At 38.7% G+C, this 23388-nt stretch overlaps 1 protein-coding gene across 2 annotated transcripts in view; it reads left to right on the forward strand.

The window, feature by feature from the left end:
• The window catches only part of SCAI (suppressor of cancer cell invasion), a 71928-nt gene that overhangs the window by 11088 nt on the left and 37452 nt on the right, over positions 1-23388 (forward strand). For both annotated transcript variants that reach the window (XM_045290201.1, XM_045290202.1), the window contains exons 2-7: positions 8769-8864; positions 9918-10004; positions 11700-11825; positions 17159-17255; positions 18892-18990; positions 19148-19300. In XM_045290201.1, coding sequence (XP_045146136.1) covers positions 8769-8864; positions 9918-10004; positions 11700-11825; positions 17159-17255; positions 18892-18990; positions 19148-19300 — 658 coding nt within the window. The remainder of the gene's footprint in view (positions 1-8768; positions 8865-9917; positions 10005-11699; positions 11826-17158; positions 17256-18891; positions 18991-19147; positions 19301-23388) is intronic.

Here is a 23388-nt window from a genome sequence, read left to right on the forward strand (position 1 = left end):
CACCAGGGTTTCAGCACTTCCTCTTTGTTACATTTCCCTTGATCATGCCCTACCAGGTCTTTTTCTTCCTAGAATTACTTAATCTCATTAGGACAGCTAGGTAAAATAATACAATATGCTTCTCTTTTTCAATATATTCATTTTCAAGCCACTTTCCTCATCTATTTAATTATTCCTGTGACTAGAGGATCTTACTTCTAGTATAATCATTTAATTTAACCAAGGGCATATTCTAAGACCTTCTGTCTAAACAAGGTTATATTCACTGGTCCCAGTAGTTAGGACTTAAGTATGTCATTTGAATATATATTCAGTCCATAAAAGAAACCAGTAATAATATTGCTTCATGACTTCTTTGTCTAAGTCCACACATTTATTAAATTTGAATGCTTTTCAAGTTACTATAGGAAAATGCAGTTTCCCCAGTTCATTATGAAAAGTCTCATTTTCTAGCCTCCAGTAACAATTACTTGATACTTAACCACCCAAACCTAAAGCCAGTATATTACAGGAGGATGAGGAAAAAAATATTGCTGCTAGGGTTTCAGTTTGTACATGCATGAATTTAGTCCAAGCAAAACATGTTTAAGCATATCTCTGCAATCAGTGAATGGCTGCAGAAAACTCTGAATCATACACATGCTTAGTTTCCTTAAGGTGCCTTCCTAAGAAAGGTTCAATCACAACAGTAGCTTCCAAGGGGAGCCAATGCATCCTTAAATGAGCTTACACAATTAACGCTATTTGCTTCAAAGACTAACCATCTAAGCAATTGATCTTGTCAGTTTCATTTCTCATATACCTTAAAGGAATTTGATCGGATTTAATAGATAAAGACTAAGACAAAATGGACTTCTAGAACTTAGAGATTCACTTAAATCTTACTAGTATATGTAGACATACTATCATTTGTGTGTATGAATGAATGTTTTCCAAAAAGGTATTTTAAAAACTCATACTAAAAACACAAACTACAAAGGTTCTACTGGGCCAGTTTAATGTAGAACAGAGTGGTCAGCCGAGAAGCTTAGGGTGATCGTTCCTTGAAATCCTAAAGAGCTAATCTTGATAGATTTACCTGAAAGACACAAATGATCATGAGGACTTATTATGAGGAAGGTTTAAGAAAATTGAAAACTACATTGGCCAAGTAAAAAGCCCCGGAAGGTTGTGCTGAGGAATTTTGTTCCATTATGACAATGCACCTGCTCATTCTTTGTGGGGATAGCAAGGGACATCCCACCAGAGTTTTATTGGAAAACCTTACCCCATCTATCTGCAGCCCTGATCTGACTCCGTCAGGCTTCTCTGCACTTAAGGAATGTTTAAAAAAGTACACAGCAAAAAAATATATACACAGCTTTAATCTCTCAAGGGTACCCAAGATGCCATTTTGATATGGCGTCCACTGTGTGGAGGGTTAGAGAGATGGAAACCTCCTCCAGAGGTGTAAAGACCTAGATGGGAGGATATGTTTACAAAGGATAGCTTCACATTTTGATATTTTTGTTTAATAAAGGTTTCTATGGTTTTGTAGCAATCCTTCTTAACTTAGCATTGTATCTTGGGTGTTTGTTATAGCAGTACTTCACTATGGATTATAGGCTGAGGTATAAACCGATGGACTTAGGTCAGAGGGAAGGTGAGAGTGCTGAAGTATGTAACCATCTCTGTCTTCTCTTCAGACCTGGCGCACATAGATACCTTCCACTGAGATTTAAATTGCCAACCCAAATTGTACAGCCAAGCACAAGGTTATTAGGGTAGGCAAGTATTTATCTTTCTTTTCTTTCTTTCTTTTTTTTTTTTTTTGAGCTCCGCTCTGTCCTATAGGGTCACAGTAAGTCTGGATTGGCTCCGTGTCCTTGGGTTTGGTTTGGGGTTTTTTTTAAATCATTTTATTGGGGCTCATACAATTCATCACAATCCATACATGCATCAATTGTGTAAATCACACTTATACATTTGTTGCCCTCATCATTCTCAAAATTCTCTTTCCTCTTGGGTTCCTGGAATTAGCTCATTTTCCTTTTTCCCCTCCCCCTCCCTCCTCATTCCCCCTCCCTCATGAACCCTTAATAATGTATAAATTATATCTTATCTTACACTACCCGGCGTCTCCCTTCACCCACCCTTCTTTTGCCCATCCCCCATAGAGGAGGTTATCTGTAGATCCTTGTGATCGATTCCCCTTTTCTACACACCCCCCTCCCGGTATTGCCACTGTCACTGCTGATCCTGAGGGGTTCATCTGTCCCAGATTCCCTGTGTTTCCAGTTCCCATCTGTACAGCTGTGCATCCTCTGGTCTAACCAGTTTGCAAGGTAGAATTAGGATCATGGTAGTTGGGGGAAGGAAGCGTTTAAGAACTAGAGGAAGGTTGTAAGTTTCATTATTGCTATACTGAACCCTGAGTGACTCATCTCCTCCCCACTACCCCTCTGCAAGGTATGCCCAGTTGTCTACAGATGGGCATTGGGTCCCCATCACGCGCTACCCTCATTCACGATGATATGAACACCCCCACCTTGGTGATTGAAGCCTGGTCGCTTTGGCCCTTCATGATCACACATGTTGGTGTGCTGCTTCCCTGTGGGCTTTGTTGCTTCTGGGCTAGATGGCCACTTGTTTACTTTCAAGTCTTTTAAGTCCCCATACGCTATAGGTCTCAATAGCCAGGCACCACCAGCCTTCTTCACCACACGTACTTATGCACACATTCATCTTCAGTGTTTATGTAGGGAAGGTGATCACACAATGATGGTTTTTGTTCTTTGGTATCTGCTACCTGATCCCTTCAACACTTCGTGTTCACACAGGCTTGTGTGCTTCTTCTCTGTTGGTTTTGTTGCTTCCGAGCTAGATGGCTGCTTATTTGCCTTCAAGCCTTTAAGACCCCAGACCCTATATCTTTTGATAGCCGGGCACCATCAGCTTTCTTCACCACATTTGTTTATGCACACGTCTGTCTTCAGCGATCATGTTGGGAAGGTGGGTATCATGAAATGACCATTTATCTGAGCAAGGTGCTCTTGTATTAAAGGAATGTGCATGAGGAGGCCCAATGTCCACCTGCCACCCTACTACTAAACCTATAAATATATGCACCTAGGTCCATTTCTCCCATAATCTTAAATATATTTACATATGTACATGTCTGTATTTAGGCTTCTATGTATGCCCGTTGCCTCCTACTCCTTACCTCTATTTCCTTACGCTTTCCTCCTGTCCCACTACCATGTTCAGCCTTCATTCTGGTTTAGTAATTCCTCTCAGTTACCTTGCCCTTGGTCACTCCCTACCAGTCCTCCCATCCTCTCCCTGCCATTGGTTTTGAACCACTTGTTGTTCCCTTTTCCCTGGGTTGGCCAACACCTCCTCCCTTCCCCTACCTCCCACACTCTCATGTCCCTCTGGGGCCGTTGGTCCCTTATTTTCTTCTCACATTTTTTTGTGTCCAGCCTCTTATCTAGGTGGACCTGCAGTTATATTAATATGTGCATAAAATTGGGGATGGCTTTGACAGCACAGCACTAACGTGGCACATAAGAACATGGCGACGACGACGGCAGCAGCACTGACAAGCTAACAAACAAAACAGCCTCTGTCATACAAAATTTAAAAGAAGAGAAAAAAGGAAAAAACAAAAATAAATAGGCAGGGGGAAAAAAAAAGCCTGTTAGTAGTTCAAGGTCTGTTTGTTGACCTTTAGGAGCGTTTTCCGGATGAGTCTAATGGGGTGCCACGTCCTGGCCCCAGAGTCCATCGTTTGTCTTCCCTCGGGACCTCCTTGCTCTGCTTCCCCTGCCGCTCCATTGTAGGCCCCCATTGTTTTGCCTCAGTGTGTTGGGGTCAGCTCAGTCGCCCATTCCACAGTGTCTCCGGTGCTGTCCCATGTAGGGCCATGGATCAATGCAGGATGTTGCATCTCGCTGTGGGGGCAGCTATATGGTCCTCTCTGTACACTGGGACCTCCGAGCTGGGCTATCATCCTCTGAGCTTGGTGGGCCCAGGTGTGCTCCGCTCCGTTCCTCCTCCTTCCTTTGCTTCAGCTTCCTTCTGGATGTGGTGTGGTAGGTCAGTTTATTTCTCACACCAGACGATCTATTTTCATTTTCTGTGGTACTCCCTTCCATGGTGGGGGTCGGCCTAATTCTGGTTAGGGCCGGCGTATGGTCTAGTCTCTTTATGGATTCCTCCGCGTGTTACGTTGCCCTCCTGGTTTGGTGTGTCCTGATGGGATCTATATGCACGTTCCAGTTCTGTGGGAACACAACCAATACTCCCCCTGGGTGGGTTAGTGCCCTGTACCCCACCCCCACTCCCACCCCCGTGCCATCAACTCAGTTTCTCCCCACCCTGCTTCTCCCTCCACTTGCCCCCCTTCCCCTTCTTTATGTTGGACTCTCATGTACCTCCCTAGGTGTGGCCTGCCCTCTCTCCAACTGTCTATGCTTCCACCCCTTTATTGGGAGATAGGTGTTTATTCTTCTATTCCTGGCGTGCTGATTGTGCTTACCTCAGGGGACTCATGTTATACCTGTCCTTTTGCTTTTGGCTTTCCTTGCTTAACGTGATTCTTTCCAGCTCCTCCCACCAGGCAATGTGTTTTATGTGATCGTCCGGGCTTTTCAGCGCTGCATAGTACTCCATTGTGTGTTTGTGCCTTAGTTTACTAATCCAGTCATCTGTCGATGGAAACTTAGGAGGCTGTTTCCAAGTCCTTGTGATAGTGAATTGTGCCGCAATAAACATTGGAGTGCAGATGACTGGTCGTGTTTTATTTGTTGCTTCCACCAGGTATATGCCCAGTAGAGGTATGGCTGGGTCATAAGGTAGACCAATTTCCATTTTCTTTAGGTATCTCCAGATTGCTTTCCACAGTGGCTGTACAAATCTACACGACCACCAGCAGTGGAGAAGGGTTCCTACTTCACCACAGCCCCTCCAACACTTGTTGCTCTCAGATTTTCTGATTTGGGCTAGCCTCAGGGGTGTTGGGTGGTATCTCATTGTTGTTTTGATTTGCATTTCTCTTATGGCTAATGAACAGGAACACTTTCTCATATGATTATTGGCCATCAGGATCTCCTCCCCAGTGAAGGCTCTTTTCAGTTCTTTTGCCCACTTCCTTAGGGGGTTAACTGTTTTCCTCTTTTTGCAGGTCATGATGGTGTTAATAGATTTTAGTAATGAGCCTTTTGTCCGATGTGTCATTACTAAAAATCCTCTCCCAGTCTGTGGGTGTCTTGTCACCCTCTTGGTGAAGTCTTTCGAGGTGCACAGGTGCTTTATTCTTATTAAATCCCATTTGTCGATTTCCATTTCACCTGCGTGTGTACCCGCCCCTATTGCAGTGAGCCAATGAGTTCCCTGGGCCAGTGCTCTGAGATTAGTCCCATTCCCTCCTTGGTGGTCCTGATGGTTTGGGGTTTAACTTCTAGGTCTGTGATCCACCTTGAGTTTATTCTTATGCATGGGGTGAGGTAAACGTCTTGTTTAATTTTTCTGCATGTGGATATCCATTGTTTCCAGCACCACTTGTTAAAAAGGGCATCTGCTTCCCACTTGATGGTTTTGGGACCCTTGTCAAAGATCAGTTGTCTATATGTGGATGGTTTTATTCTTGGACTTCCTATTCTTTTCCACTGGTCTGAGTGTCTGTCGTTGTACCAAGACCACGCTGTTTTGACCACTGTAGCTGTGTAATAGGCATTAAAATCGGGTAAGGCGAGTCCTCCAACTGTGTCCTTTTTCTTGAAGAGTTCTCTGCTAATTCTGGGTTTCTTCCCTTTCCATGTGAAATTGGTGGTCAGTTTTTCCAATTCTTTGAAGAAGGTTGATGGTATTTGAATTGGTATAGCATTGAACTTGTAAAGTGCTTTAGGTAGGATTGTCATCGTTACTATGTTAAGCCTTCCAATCCATGAGCAGGGGATGTTCTTCTATTTGTGGAGGTCGCTTTTGGTTTCCTGTGGTAGGGTCTTATAGTTTTCCTTGTATAGGTCTTTAGTATTTTTTGTGAAATATATTCCTAGGTATTTCAGTTTGTTCTTAGCTACTGTGAAGGGCACTTCCTTCTTAATCCCCTCTTCCATGTTCCTGTCCGATGTGTATAGGAAACCTACTGATTTCTGTTTATTGATCTTGTATCCCGCCACTCTTCCATATTCCTCCATCACTGTAAGTACTCCAGCTGTGGAACTTTTGGGGTTTTCAATGTATAGGATCATGTCATATACAAATAGCGATAGTTTCACCTCCTCCTCTCCCATTTGGATCCCTTTGATGTCCTTCCGCTGTCTTATATTGTTAGCCGTTACATCCAAAACAATTGAATTGAAGTGGGGAGAGGGAGCATCCTTGTCTTGTACCCTTTTTCAGTGGGATTGTTTTTGTCTTTTCTCCATTGACTATGATGTTGGCCGCTGGCCTTTCATAGATAGCTTGTATCAGCTTGAGGAACTTACCTTCCAATCCTATCTTTATGAGTGTCTTGATTAGGAATGGGTGTTGGATATTGTCAGATGCTTTTTCTGCATCTATGGATATTATCATATGGTTTTTATCCTTTTTCTTCTTGATGTGGTGTATAATATTGATGGATTTTTGGATGTTAAACCATCCCTGCATCCCTGGGATGAATCATACCTGGTCGTGGTGGATTGGCCAATATTTTGTTAAGGATTTTTGCATCTATGTTCATTAGAAATATTGATCTGTAATTATCTATACCTGTGGGGTCTTTGCCCTGTTTGGGTATCAAAGTAATGCTGGCTTCATAGAATGAGTTTGGGAGTTTGCCATCTCTTCTATGTTATGGAATACTTTGTGGAGGATCCGTGTCAACTCTTCTGTGAATACTTGGTAGAATTCTGCTGTGAAGCCAACTGGCCCTGGGGCTTTTTTGTTGGTAGATTTTTAATGACTCTCTCAATTTCTTCTTTCATTATGGGTTTGTTGAGGTTCTTGATCTCTGTCTGAGATAATCTAGGGAGAGACTGTTTTTCCAAATATTTATCCATGTCTTCCATGTTTCTGAATTCATTAGAATACAGACCTTTATAGTATTTTGTGATTATCCTTTTAATCTCATTGTAGTCTGTTGTTATTGCCCCTGTTTCATCCCTCAGCCTGGTTATTGATGTTTGCTCCTTTCTATCCTTGGTAAGCTTTGCCAGAGTACTGTCAATTTTGTTAATTCTTTCGTAGAACCAGCTTTTAGCTGCATTTATCTTTTGTATTGTTCTCTTGTCTTCCCACTGGTTTAACTGTGCCCTGATTTTTTTTTTTTTTCTCTTGCTATTTGATGGGTGGTTCTGCTGACTCTGTTCTAGTTGTTGGTATCTTTCTTTTTTTAAATCATTTTATTGGGGCCTCTTAAAGCTCTTATCACAATCCATATTTATATTTATTGTGTCACGCACATTAGTACATATGTTGCCATCATCATTTTCAAAACATTTCTTTCTACTTGAGCCCTTGATATCAGCTCCTCTTTTTTCCCTCCCTTCCCACCCTCCTTCACAAATCCTTGATAAGTTATGTTATTATTATTATTTTATGTCTTATGCCTACCACTGTCTCCCTCACCCTCACTTTTCTCTTGTCCATTCCCCTGCGAGGGGGTTATATGTCAATCAATGTGATCGGTTACCCCTTATCCCTCCTCCCCTACTTCCCTTTACCCCCCTAGTATTGCTACTCTCCTTATTTGTCCTTAGGGGATTATCTTTCCTTGATTCTCTGTTGCAAGTTCTTATATGTACCAGTGTACATTTTCTGGTCTAGACAGATTTGTAAGGTAGAATTGGGGTCATGAGAATGTGTGGGGATGGGGGTGGGGGAAGCATTAAAGAACTAGAGGGAAGTTGTGTGTTTCATCTGTGCTATACTGCACTCTGACTGGCTCTTCTCCTCCCCACGACCCTTCTGTAAGGGGATGTCCAATTGACTACAGATGGGCTTTGGGTCTCCACTCTGCCCTCCCCCTCATTCACATCGATATGCTTATTTAATTTTGTTCTTGGTCTTTTATGCCTGATACCTGATTCTATTGACACCTCGTGATCACACAGGCTGGTGTGCTTCTTCCATGTGGGCTTCCATGTCTTGCTTCTCAGCTAGATGGCCGCTTGTTTACCTTCAAGCCTTTAGGACCCCAGACACTGTATCTTTAGATAGCCGGGCACCATCAGCTTTCTTCACCACATTTGCTTATGCACCCGCTTTGTCCTCAGCTATCTTCTCAGGGAAAGTGAGCATCACAGAAAGGAAGGATTTAACTTTCAAAGGCGTGTATTGTAAGTCACAGAGCCCACGGACAGGAAGGCATATTTCACTTGTAGAGAGGGTATAGGATAGTTGAAAACAATAATACCTGATGCACATCTGTTTCAATATTCATTCCTAAACTTTGTTTTCCAGACAACAGAGTTCTGAATTGAAGATAAATATGTTGAAGCTAACACTATTTAGGCGAATATGAATAAGGTCACCCGGGAAGAGAAACGAGAGTGATAGAGAACTTTTAAGAGAGCTATCTACAAAACCACAGAAGCTATATGTGAACTCTCTGAAAGGTAGATTAGAATAGAATATATCCTAGGCCCTTGTTATAGAATTAGTTCTACTCCAACAATAGTAGATAACTTAAAAAAAAAAAAAAGCTTGAATGCAAGCGCTTTAAATATATCTGCTTATCACCATAAGACTTAATTACCTTCAGCATACAGATTTATCTAATGTACATCTATTTGTTATTACAGAGATTTGCCACAATATGGACAGAAGCAGTGGCAGTCCTATTTTGGAAGGACTTTTGATGTTTACACCAAACTTTGGAAGTTCCAGCAGCAGCATCGGTAAAGGACTTTGATAATTAAAAGAGAGTGGAGGGCCCATTTTATGTTAGTCACAATTTTGACCTTTGCTGCCTCAGTACTATTTTCCTCTGGTTACTCTGTAAGTAATATGTTCGATCTTCATGCTTAAAAATGACAACAAGCTTTCTTACTTAAGATTTTAAAATCTTCTCAACTAGATGGTGCTGGGATATCATGGCTAGCTGCTCTTACTGGAATTATAACAGAGAGTCCTAGACAGAGAAGGAGGAAAAGGTAGAGCAAAAATTTAGATTCACAAAGAAAAACTAGATTTATTGGTTTGACAGAAACTGGGGAAAATCCTAGGGTTATGGGCCAAAGACACCCTTCTGACCTGGAGCTGAAGACCACCAGAGACCACCTGTGATCTGAACACTAGACCGGCCCTTAAAATAAAATACATGAGAGCAACGTATCCCTTAGACAATCAGCTTTACAAGATTGAGAGAACCTTTTCCCAAAAGTATAGATGAGAAAGCAAGAAGGGGTAGAACATTCAGACAAATGGAAACAGAGAACCCATGGTGGAAATGGAGGTCGCTGACACATTGTGATAATGCAGCAATGTTAAAAAGCGTTTTCTGTGCAAACTATCAAGGGAAAAACCAATTTACTCTATAAACTTTTACCTAATACAATTATTATTTTTTAAGATTTTCAAATGTATTCAACTGAATAAGACATATGTTTTATCTAAAATGGTTCAGATTAATTCCAACACGGGTGGGATGATTCATAGTTTCATTCTAAAGTAGGTATTGTTTATTGGCCAAAGTTATTTAAGGGAGAATTGTCTTGAATTTTCATGAACATAGCTCAGAGAGACTTTCTTATTATAGTTCTGCTTCCTTTAAATAGGCTTTTAATGAATACTTTTTGAATTTAATTGAATGATTATTTTGAAATCTCATGAAAAATTCATGAGGTGTACTGAATTGGGATGGTATTTTAGCTTATGAATTTATAGATTTGGCTTTATTTTTTAATATTTATAATCTCTTATTTCTGTTTCTTTTCTCCTATGTAAAACAGACAAGTCCTGGATAATCGGTATGGTTTAAAGCGGTGGCAAATTGGGGAAATTGCCTCCAAGATTGGGCAGCTTTACTATCATTATTAGTAAGTAAACTGGACGTAGAAATAAGAAAGTGTAGTCATTCTGGACAACAGGGAACATAGTGAGTTACAAATGAAACTCTACTACTTCAGATCAGATTGATGAAGACTGCATCATTAAATGACCTTCCTTTATTAACATTATTTGCTTCAAAGACTAGCTTTCCAAGCAGTTCATCTAATCAGCCTCAATTCTCATGTAACTTAAAGGAATTTGATCATGATTATTACATAAATGACTAATAAAAAGTGGGCTTCTAGAACTTATGGAATCCCTTAAATCTTAATGGTATATGCAGACACATTATAATTTGTATGTATGAATGAGTGTTTTTTAAAAGTGTACTTAAAAAATTCATAGTAGGAAACCACCCCCCAAAAATCAGGCTAGTAGGATGTCCCTGAAAGATAGCATGAAGTATATAAAGATAGCTTTGTCAGTTGAGTCTATCAGTAACATCTAAATAGCCCCATCGTGGGTCTGGGAAAGAAGAGCACTCCTCTCTGGAGTCTAAATCCACTCTCATGAAATAGTATCAAAAATTATTTTTTAAATGGTTTGGATCATTAATTTCACAAGCAAGAAAGAGTAGAGCATTCAGACAAATGGAAACAAGGAAACCATGGTGGAAATTAAGAGATTGCTGACACATTGTAGTAATGCAGCATTGTCACAAAGCACTTTGCATGCTTCCTTTTCCTACATGTTTTTCTTAAGAATATAATTTTAAATTTCCACCGTCAAAATTTTTCTTGGATAAAATATTTTAAGTCTTTAAGCATCTTTTAAAGATTAATATGGATTTATCTCTTTCTACTTTCCATGAGAAAAGCTAAGGAAATGGACCAAAGGACAAGTGACTATGTATGAATTTGGAGAAGGTCATGAAAGGCCTGGGTGGAAGAGATTTAACTAGATGAAATGTTTTCTCAAAATAATATGAATTTTTTTTGTTAATTAGGAGGTGGGTGGGAAATGGACTGTTGTTTGGAGAATACCTTCAAATAATGAGAGTATACCCATTATTTACATAATGGACATGGTTAGTTTCAAAAGATAATGGTTAGGTACAAAATTGGTGTGGAGGATGACTACATCAGATCAGAAAACAGAGAATGAAAAAAAAAAAAACCAGAATGACAACATCATTACATAACTGCCAAATCATATCACTACATAATGCTAAACCACTGAAACATATGGCCAGCTAAATTGACACACGTAATCTTAACCATCACAACAAATGTTACTCTTGCCCTGTAGTGCAGCATGTATTACCGCCAGATAGAGGCCATCAATATGCAAAAATAGCCACATAGAATTCTTACAAAGGAGTCCTCCCCATTCAATGGTTAAGTGCTTGACTCTTAACTAAAATGCCCACCGTATAAACCCACTGTAAATGTAAAATATCAGATGTGGAGATAATTTATAAGTGAGGAATAGGTGCAATTGTAACTGTGGGTTAACAGCAAAAAAGTTTTGAGAGCAGTGGGAAGGCTTTTGTATCATTACTTTTACACACTTTATCTTCGATATGATTATTGTTTTGCTGATTCAGATTTAGACTCAGTCATTGTTGTCCTGTCATACAGAGGAATGGTACAATGGCAGTACATGCATTTTTATGGTGAAGAGCTTGAGACATACTTATATTTAAAGTTGGTTGTATTGGTGTGTTGTTTTTTTCCTCGTAGCCTACGCACATCTGAGACCAGCTACCTAAATGAGGCCTTCTCCTTTTATTCTGCGATCAGACAGAGATCCTATTATTCTCAAGTCAATAAAGAGGACAGGTATGCACCAATTATGTTTTTAGAAAGGTGAGGATAAGACACTCGAAGCCCTTCATCTATGTGAAAAGTATGCAGAAAATGATAACTTTTATTCATTTAACAGGCTTTAATGTGTGCCCATTGTGTATTCAGCCTACTTGAGCAAGCATACAGAGGTGGAAGATTATGTAAAAGCAATAAGTAGTCCAGATATTGTAACAGATATCACTGTGTTGGGGTAGAATCAGACCACGGAGGAGGGTTGGGGTTACTTCTTTATGAGAGAATGAAACCATACAAGGCTTCATAGAAGAGAAACTTCTCCAATGTGAAGCTAGTTAATAGCCTTTGCCTTTCGGCCTGTGTTTGACTTATTTTGATTCATATACATTCAAAAGCCTGTTAGAAACTATTGTGTGGTGTGGGGGTATGGGTCCTCAGGAGCGACTGTGCTTTTGGAAGATGATAAAGACAGACAGTGGGGCACAGGGGATCTTTGCCCCTATGTCAGGACAAAAAGAGTGAATGTTTTCTCCAATGGGTATATATAATGGGGCTTACAGATCAGATCTTTGTCATACAGCAAACATTACATAGTCACTGGATAATATCATAGTGTGTAACATAATAAGCAATGAGGTGAATCATTGTCTTGACCTAGTGCTAATTTGATCTCAGATGCCCCTGAGCCCTCCCCAGGGGAGTAATCTGATTAGTATCAGCAAGAGATGTCAAAACAGAGTTCCTTATATTTTAAGGTGTGTCAGGGTATAGAACCTGATTGTTCTTAACTACAGATAACCTTCAGGTATAATGAATAGCCAGACACAGGACTGGGTCATCTCTTATGGTAGCTCCTTTATGACTGCTCCTTAGTGGAGGACTATTGTGTGGCGGCACATTTTTGGCCTGGGGAATGTGTATTTGAAGGCATTTCCTTCCCAACACAATGGGAATCTTTCTCCAAATAGGGCCAGTTTTCCAGGCCTGTGGTTGCAAGTAAAGGAAGAAGGCCAACTACACTCATCCAAGCCACAGTGTGCGACTAGAGAAAGAAGAGTCGTGCTCTTTGAATCTTCTTCTTTATCCTCAGTCCTGTTTTGCAGTTGAGTCACTCAGTGTTGAAAAAGTGAGCCATGTGAAGTGTATTCGTTCCCAGTAGCAGTCCATTAGCACCTACATATCTGGCCTGGTGGAGAAGATAGAAAGAAGTATGGCCGTCCTCTTGTCCCTTCAAAAGCTGACTTCCTAAGAGACATTTGGACTACAGGCAGAAGATGGTGTGATTCCATCAAAATGGAACTGTGGCAGATATTTGGCATCAAATTCTTTTCAGATCAAGTCTTCTGTAGATCCTATGGCTAGCATTCCAAGAATTGGAAGAGAAGGTTCAGGCATAGATGATCTGAATTTTCTCTTTGCCTCCAGCAACAGAATTCATAGTTGTCTAGTGAAGATTATCCTCTTTTTAAGTGATGGGAGAAAACATTGTTTTGACGGTTTTTTTCAGAGAGCAGTCATAAGCGTTCCAGCTAAGCAGTAATGATTGTGGAAAGCCCTCGCCTTTAAACCCCTTATCGTCTTGTACATCTTGCTCATACTGTCTAGAGGCGCTTCCTTGATGCAAGGAGGGCATGTAGTGGCTGAATTCCACACTTTCCCCTTTGGTGTTGTCAACACCTCGCTGCATCCCTGTGTCAGTTCCATCGGGCACTTTTGCTGCGGGCTTTCTTTTGCTTTGCTTCCCATACCTTCACTAGATTTCATGTAGCCCTGGGTTTGGGTTTTCATACACGGGCAGTTTGTCCGATTTCTTGATGGGAGTTGTGTACGCTTTATCAGTATTAGAGATACATATAAGACGGATACTGTATGAAGCAACAGCAAAATACCATATAAAATTCACTTTCCCTTAAGAAAACACTAAAATACTCAAAATGAAAATCTGAAACTAAGGTAATTCTTGGCCAAAAGGGTTATAAAGTGTGTCTAATATTAAAATAATAATAATAATAAATAATAAATAAAATAAAATTCACTTTTCCACACTTTCTAATTTACTGAGGTGAATTGGCCCTGAGCGCCTTGGTTTAAAAGCCAAGTTTGAATTATTAAAACAGTTTTTTGCCTTAATAGCAAATACCACATATCAATTGTTTTTCTGTACTGGGTCTTAGCACAAGGCAGGTTACAAAGAGTGGATTATTTGGGATTAGGTTGACAAAATATCTTGCCTTGGGTTTGTAAATTAGACTCAAAGGATGATAGGCTGTTGGACAAAACCTTGACCTCAGTCAATGACTGTAAGGAGAGTTTTGTTCTGATGGTAGGTTGTTCTTTGTTTCTTGGTTCAGGCAGAGCAAAGAGACCAGCCAAGGTGGTGATGGCGGTGTTTGGTGCCATCCCACTGGTTCCAAGCATGGGCTAGTGACTGTTCAGCAGAAAGAAACACTGCCTGGCCCTGCACAATCCTCACAATTGATATATTGAAGCTCTGTGTTGCGCCAGTGGCAGTCCATCTTGTCTCAAGGGTCTTCCTCATTTTCTTTGACCCTCTACTTTCCTAAGCATGATGTCCTCCAGGATTTGTCTCTCCTGATAACATGCCCAAAGCATGTGAAGTGAAACCTTGCCATCCTTGCTTCGAAAAAGTATGCTTCTGAGACAAATTTGTTTGTTCTTCTGGCGGTGCATGATACTTTCAGTTTTCTTTGACAGCACTATTATTCAAATGCAATTCTTTGTTGGTCTGATTTATTCACTGCCCAACTTTCACCTGCATTTGAGATGATTGAAATATTCTGGCTTGAGTCAGGTGCAACTCAGTCCTTTGAGGGACACCTTTGCTTTCAACACTTTAAAGAAGTCTTGTGTAGCAGAGTTATCCAAAGTTACATGTTGTTTGATTTCTTGATGATTTACCCAATGCAGTGTATTGTTTGGTTTCTTGACTACTGCTTCCATGAACATTGATGGTGGATTTAAGAAAGATGAAATCCTTGACAATATTTTGTCTATTTGCCATCATCTTGTCTATTGGTCTAGTTGTGGAGGAGTTTTGTTTTATTTACCTGACTTATAATCCTTCTGTCTTACACTATCCATTGTCTCCCTTCACCCACATTTCTATTATTTGACCCCCTGGGGGGTGGGATGGGCTATATATCTGACCTTGTGATGAGTTCCCTCTTTCTCCCCTTTCCCTCCCAGCCCCCACCATCCCCCTACTCTCATAATATCGCTAGTCCCGCTACTGTTTGTCCCACTACTGTTCCCGAGGGTTTTATCTGTCCTGAATTCCATGTGTCAAAAACTCTTATTTGCACCAATGTGTATACTCCAGTATAGCCAGATTTGTATGTTTAGAACTGGGTCGTGGTAGTGGGGGAGTGGGGGAAAGCATTCAGGAACTAGAGGAATGATGTGTGTTTTGTTGGTGCTGTACTGCATCCTGGTTGAATTGTCCCTTCCTTGTAACCCTCTGTAGGGGGATGTGCAATTGTCTACAAATTCAAGCTGCTCTTTAAATTTTTCTGTTCAGCCCTTTTACTTCATCAAATACTTGCTGGTATTTGAAATACTAGTGACATAACTTCCAGCATCACAGCAACTTACAAACCATCACAGTAAACTATAATGACAGACAAGTGGTAAAGTCAAGGTAGTAATCAATGGCTTGTGAAATCAATTCCCAGAGGATGAATCAGAGAAAGAATCCCACAACTTGCCACCCCATTTAAAATGCATTTTTTTTCTTGAGGAGAGCTAGTTCTGTCTGCACTCAGTACCTAAGGATATGTCAGGGCTATCAGAAGTGGTGTGCTCCCGCAATCCCCAAGGTGGCTGTCTGTCACTGAACACAGACAGTGCTCAGAATGTCTCATTCCCTGGGCCCATCACAAAATCACTTGTTCTAGAAGCTGCAAATCCATACTCTTGGAAATAGGTAAGACTCAACCTCATCAGGATTAGACATAGAGAAAGGTAGGCTTCTGATAACATGAAAGTTGTGGGGAGATGCTTTAGCTCACCACCTAGAGGAACAAAGTCTCCCCATTACAGATTCAGTGCCTTACAAGTAGTAGGGTTGGTTGTCGAGCAAGGCTTATAATCTGGAGTACCAGACGTTCATCAAGAGAATTGTAGTGTTTCTTGTTAGAGGTGATAGTGTTGAGTTTTCTCTTACAGTGGGAAATACAAATCTAAGTAGTAAATTAAGAAGAATTTGGTATTCACTTTTCCATTGAGGCTCATGGGAAGAATTTTTCTTCTGCATTTGAGTATAGAATCAACCAATAGGTTGTGGGTAAGGTTGGGTTTTCAAGCATAGTTGAGATGTTCTCTTATGTATCTGAGTGGAGAGAGCATGGATGTGTTTCATCAGTGTGTTGCTTCAGCTTAGCATAGTGGTTTCCAAAGTAGATGCACCCATCAACTTTTGTCTGTCTGTTTAGTACAAATTTGGGTGACTACACGATAACAAGAGTGGCAACAGTTTGAGAAGTGTGGAATATGGGTGATGAGTACATACATATTGTATTCTCTACTTTTGTGGGAATTTTTAAGATACACAATAAAATATTTAGAATGAATTAAGATACATGAATTAAGGTACCAAGAGTTTATATCTGTTATAAGCAAAATTTAATTCACTATCAAATCTTCTTGACTCCTTCCTTTAGAATAAATCCCAAATCTGGCTACTTCTCACTACTTTTACTGCTCTTTCCCTGAATAATTACAGTAGGCTCCTAACTGATGTCCCTTCTCCTACCCTTGTCACTGCCATGGTTCATTCTCAACAGTGCATCCCAAGACCCCTATCTTCTTCTCCTTAAAACCCTTTAGCATTTTGCTGTCTCACTTAGAAGGGAGAAGAAAGGAAAGAGTCTTGAACTTGAAGAGAAATTATTTGAGGGGGGGGGGAGCCAATAGAAAAAATTAGCCTCAGTGAAAATATCAACCAGTTCAACATACTTGTAAATTAGAGTCCTAGAAGAAGAGAATATTTGGGGCAGCAAGAAAACATTTTAAAGGTAGCTAAAATTTTTCCATATTTGAGGAAATTCATGAACTTTTCTGACTGAAAGATCTTGTGAAGAAAGGGACTATATATAATTTTTGTCATTATATTCTTAGTACTGTTTAGTGCTTGTTATATCTAGGCTCTCAATAGATATTTATTAAATGGATACGTGAACAAATGAATAAATGAATCATTGAATAAGAAATGTGTTAAAAGGATTATATGATTACATGTGGAAGTGCTTACTACTGCCAAAAGGATTGAAAGAAATTTTAAAGCTGTCAGAAAATTGGGAAAATAAAAAAAGCATGTACTCTTTTTTAATCAAATGAATGCTATTAATTTTTTCCCACAGGCCTGAGTTGGTAGTAAAGAAGTTACGGTACTATGCAAGATTTATAGTAGTTTGTCTCCTTCTCAACAAAATGGATGTTGTGAAGGATCTGGTGAAGGTAAATGTACTTTAAAACAATTAAAATCCTAAATTCTCATTGTGCATGGATAATATTGTTTGCTTTTAAAATAGATTTACCTCTAAGAATTTTGATAGGTCTTTAAGTAATTGCAACATTCAAAATACATTGCTGTCTGAAAAACATAGTGATCCTATTTCTCCCCATTTACCTTCATATTTCACACACACTTAAGCTAAGCAGAGGTAATGATCTTATATTCTTGCTCTTTTTGTCTTGTTTCTGCTTTAGCAGTTTTATTGGCGTGTAATTCACATGTACAATTCAAGAGTTCAATCACATCAACAAGAGTTGTAAAATCATCACCACATTCAGTTTTAGAACATTTCTCTCATCCTGGTACTCATCATCATGAGCCCCCCCCATTTTCCCCAGCTGCCTGTGCTATACCCCCACTAGAAAACCAAGCTCACTGCCATGAGTTGGTGCTGCTCGGAGTGACTTGCTGTGGTCTCCAAGACTAGCTGTTTTGGGGAGTAGAAAACCCAGTCTTTCTCTTGTGCAGCTGCTGGGGGTTTTTTACTGCAGACCATGCGGATCACAGCCCAGCGCATAATCACTGCAGTACCAGTTACTGATTTTTATAGATTTACCTCTCCTGGATTTCATATATAGTAAAACGTTAAAATAAAATAAAAACTAACAAGAAATACAAAGTAAAACATAAAAACCTCAATCTAAAAGAAAAAAAGAATCATTAAAACTAGAACAGATTTAAATGGATCATAAAGGAGATCAAATAATAGGATGCTAAATTTTAACCTAACAGCATCTGTAACAATGCTCTCTCCGATGCATTCCACATGATAGCAAAGGCTAGTCACATCCCTGGTCCATGGCCTATATTCTTGATCTTTTCTCTTCAACATAGCCCATCAATAAATGGTTGTAAAAGGCAAACAGAAGTTCAGATATTTGGTGTAAGAGGATATCATTAAAAGCTTAAGTCAGAAAATATATATAAATAATGTTTTATAAAAGGTATTTTGAATGACTTTTTGTTTTTCCACCACTTTTAAATATCTACATCACTCTTTTTCTTCACTAACTTGGGTAATTAAAAATTAACTGTATTCTGGGACAACTTAATACTTGTAACTGGGACATAATAAATTCTGGTGATACTCAGTAGTTTGTTTTTTGTTTGTTTGTTCGTTTTTGATACTCAGTAGTTTTGAAAGCATTCTTCTTCCATTTTGGAACAGAAGCATCACGTGTCTTTCTGACAATGCAACCAGAAGTAGCTCTGGAAACCTCACTTCTCTCGTTCCCTACCCCCATTTACTAATAAGACCATGGCAAAACAAACAAACAAAAAACACAAGAGCTTGATACAAGCCTGAGAAGCTCAGCTAGATAGGATTCATTTTAGAAAATGCTCAAGGTCTTTCCATGCTTTTCTAAAAGTCTTGGATATTCTTTTTCTTCCTAAGAGTTTCTGATTTTGAAGCCTGTCCATGTGGTTTCAATTTTTAAGTTTCTGTTAAAATTGGGATGATGTCTCAACAATATTCAAACTTCTTACCTATATAATTTTCTGTCAGGAGTGTGATAGGATGTAGATATCTATTTTAATAGATCTTTATAACGTTTTTTTGCCTTATGGTAAAATCAGGAATTGTCTGATGAAATTGAAGATTATACTCACCGATTCAATACTGAAGATCAGGTGGAATGGAACTTGGTGCTCCAAGAAGTGGCAGCTTTCATTGAGGTCAGTTTTTGACAAAGAAGGTTGTCATGATTCTGGTTAGGCAAAGTTATAAGTAAAAAACATACTTACGACTTTCGTATGTATATCAAGAAGAAAGGATAACTTAGTATATTAATATCATGTTTTGTGCCATTAACTATTATTTCTTCCATTTTAGGCAGACCCAGTCATGGTATTAAATGATGATAATACCATTGTTATCACATCTAATCGACTTGCTGAAACAGGAGCTCCACTGTTGGAACAGGGCATGATTGTGGGGCAGCTGTCTCTGGCTGATGCACTGATTATTGGTAATTGTAATAATCAGGTAAAGAACTGTGAAGGAATTATACTTTAAAAAATTTATCACAGAATTATTACTTTGTATATATTTATTTGTGAGGAGCAGCTTAATTAAATTATGGTAAGTCCAGTTTATGCTAGTATAGACATTTCCGTACTGTACAAGGAATGTTTAATAATACAGGAAGATCCTGATTATGTGGTAAATGAAACACACACGGACACCTCTTATGGGACTGTGTAGAGCTGGGGTAGAACCTTTTTTCTGCCATGGACATTTGGATATTTATAACATCTTTTTTGGGCCATACAAAATTATCAACATAAAAATTAGTCTGCTACACTTTGTCAAACATTTAATTAACTCACCACTAATGTAATAGATGGAACTTCTCTTTGGTGAGGTGTGTGATATTAGCTGATATTGATGATTTCTTAGGTTTTATATGACTCACAGGCCGGTCATTCCCCACTCCGGATGTAGATAGAATTATTTCATACATGTTAGGATGTCTGTCAACAGACATGCACCAGGAAAAAAAAACTAGGAGAAAATGTACCTGTATTGTAAGATATTTATTTCTGAGTAGCAGATTTATAGCTATTTCTTTATAATACTCCAAACTTCCCAGGTTTCTGTTCATTAATTTTAAGTCATAAAATTAAGGTTTACTTTTATTGTGATAAAATTCACATAACATGAAATTTAGTATTTTAAGCATTTAAAAGTATAGAGTTTACTTACTTTTTGATATTCACAATACTATGTAACTATCATAATTTTAATTCCAGAATATTTCCAACATCCCCCAAAAAGTCACACCCATTAAAAGCAGTCACCCCTTATTCTTTCATCCACTCCCCAGCACCTGACAACCATAATCTATTTTCAGTTTCTTTAGATTTCCCTGTACTAGACATTTCATGCAAATGGAATCATGCAATCTCTGACCTTTTGTGCCTGGTTCCTTTCACTTTGCATAATGTTAACCAAAGGTCATCCATGTTTTAGCATGTATCAGTACTTCAGTCCTCAAAGAATTGTAGTTTTTAAAGTATATTTTCCAAAAAGAAATTTCAAACATTTTTTCATGAAATAGTAGCTTATGATGAGGAGTTAAATACTGGAAATTACAGTGTCATCAGTAAATAAATACATTGTTTTGTCACATGTATTTACATTTGCTGTCATTTTGGATTTACTTGGTCTTCTTTTGTTTTTATTTTTGTTATTTTTTTCTAATACTCTTGATCTTTTAAATTTTATAACCATAATTTTCCAAATTTCTAAAGTAAAATATTTTTTAAATGACAGTATTTGTCTCAAGTGGACAGCATATTTTGTGAATGCTCAAGTCTGAAAAATATTTTTTTAAATATATGTGTTTTGAAAGTTGTAAGATCTGAAAGGCTTAGGATTTCTCTCACTTTTTAAAAACTAATGAAAGAAATGAAATTAAAGCCAGGTGGGATAACACCCACCCAAAATGGCTAAAAAGCAAAGCAAAACAAAGAGACTGATACCAAACCTGGATAAGCTGGTGTAAAAATTGTACATCTCATACTTGTTAGTAGAATTATAAAGTGGGAGGGGCTGATGCCAGGGGCTTAGGTGGAGAGCAAATGTTTTGAGAATGATGAGGGCAGTGAATGTACAAATGTGCTTTACACAATTGATGAATGTATGGATTGTGATAGGAGTTGTATGAGCCCCTAATAAAACAATTTTTTTAAAAAAGTATAAAGTAGATCTCTACTGTAGATTAGTATTAGGTAGTATCTAGTACAGCAAGATCTATGTCTTTGTGACCCAATAATTCCAATGTTTCCTAGTGATTTGTAGGTATCCCCAGTGTTTTCTATATAAATTGTGCATAGGCCTTTTAATTGGGTCAGATTTATGTATTGCAAGTATCTTCTATTTTGTGCCTTGTCTTTTACTCTTCTGATGCTTTTTTAAAAACATAATTCATATATCATGCAGTTCCATCTTTTACATCTATTAAGAACAGTTGTGCAATCATCACTACAATCAATTTTAGATTTCTATTAGACCGTTTTATGAGTAGAAGTCCTTAATTTTTATGTAGTCCATTTTATCAATTTTTTTCTTTGGGAGTCAGTCAAATATTTGAGGAATCTTTGATTATTCCATGGTCATAAAGATAAAACTCCTGTTTTCTTTCCCTAAAAGCTTCAATATATTACTTTTCTTTTTTAGATCTACAGTCCATCTGGAACTTATTTTATTTTGGTGTTAAGTTTGGGTCAAGATTCCCATGTGGATTTGCCATAGACCTAAACAATTTATTAAAAATACCCTTATTTCTACTGTATTGCAGTCTCACTTTTATCATCAATCTTATAACCACATGTGTGTAAATCTGTTTCTGACCTCTATTTCTGCTTCTTCAGTTCATTGATGTATTGTGCCAGTATCACACAGACTTAATTAATAGGGCATTGTAACAGGTCTTGATAGCTTCACAGTGAATGAAATGCTGATTTTTCTCTATTTGTTTTATCTTTCACTGAGTCCTGCTCTTTATTATTTCCTTTCTCCTACTTTGGATCTAATTTGACCCTTCATAGTTTCTAAAGGTCTTACTCACTTCCATCAAGTTGATTCTGACTCTTAGCAACCCTATTGGACAAGGTAGAACTGCCCCTGTGAGTTTCTGAGACTGTAACTCTTTTTTTTGAACTTGTTATTTATCTTATTGCTGCAAAATACATACAATATAGAATTCACCGTTTTAAAGCACACAGTTAAGTGACATTGAGTATATTCGTAATGTTATATTATTATCACCACCATCTAGTTTCAGAACATTTTCATGTCCTCAAAACTAAACCCCGTACCAACTAAGCATTCACTCATTCTGCCTTCTACCAGTACCTGAAAGCACTAACCTAGTTTCTGTTTCTCTGGAATATACATTCTTTAAAAAAATTTTTCCCTATGATTTATTTTATTTCATGTAAAAAATAATATTTATATTGACATAGCTTACTCATTCCAATATATTCTTTCCCTTCCCATACAGTTCTGTTGTTCAATCCCATTGGGTTGGGCTATATAATCATCAGCGCTATTAACTCCACTGCACCCCACCCCCGAAACTGTAACTCTTCACAAGAGTAGAAAGCTTCATCTTTCTCCCTTGGAGTGGCAGGTGGTTTTGAACTGCTGGTCTTGCTGTTAGAAGCCCAATGCATAACCCACTACACCAGCACTAAAGGTAAAATCCTAAATAATTGAAGGGTGTGCAACAGAACAGCAAGGGGAACAGAGCAAGGAAGTCCCCAGGGAATACCAAAAATAGGCTTTGGAGCCAAGGTGTGGCATCCCATCAGACTCCACCAGAAAACACTCCTAAAGGTCAATAAACAGACCTTGAACTATTTATAGGCTTTTCTTTTGTTGTTGTTGTTTTGTTTTCTTTTGTTGCTTTGTTTTGCTCTGACTTGTTTTGTGTACATATTATTATCTTTGCAGGTCTATCTAGATAAGATAGGTGGGATAAAGAATCTGTAGGAGAAAACAAGGGGACAGATGGTCCAGGGTGGGGAGGGGTCGGACAGAGGAACAACAAGTGATCCAAAATCGGTGGTGAGGAGGATGTTGGAGGCCTTTTAGGCTTGATCAAGGGCAATGTAACTGAGAGGAATTACTGAAACCCAAATGAAGGCTTAGCATGATAGTGAGACAAGAGGAAAGTAAAAGAAAATAGAGGAAAGAACTATGAGGCAAAGGGCATTTATAGAGGTCTAAATACAGGCATGTATATATGTAGTATAAATGGTGATAGGGAAATAGATCTATGTGCATATATTTCTAGGCTTAGTATTAAGGTAGCAGTTGGACATTGGGCCTCCACTCAAGGACTCCCTCAATGCAAGAACACTTTCTTCTATTGAACTGGCATTCCATGATGCTCACCTTCCTGACATGATCTCTGAAGACAAAGTGGGTGCATAAGCAAATGTGGTGAAGAAAGCTGATGGTGCCCGGCTATCAAAAGATATAGTATCTGGGGTCTTAAAGGATGGAAGATAAACAAGCAGCCATCTAGCTCAGAAGCAACAAAGCCCACATGGAAGAAGCACACC

The sequence above is a fragment of the Echinops telfairi genome, unplaced genomic scaffold, assembly GCF_000313985.2.
Source record: "Echinops telfairi isolate 266 unplaced genomic scaffold, ASM31398v2 ScPeMD7_32;HRSCAF=126, whole genome shotgun sequence".
Taxonomy (NCBI): Eukaryota; Metazoa; Chordata; class Mammalia; order Afrosoricida; family Tenrecidae; genus Echinops; species Echinops telfairi.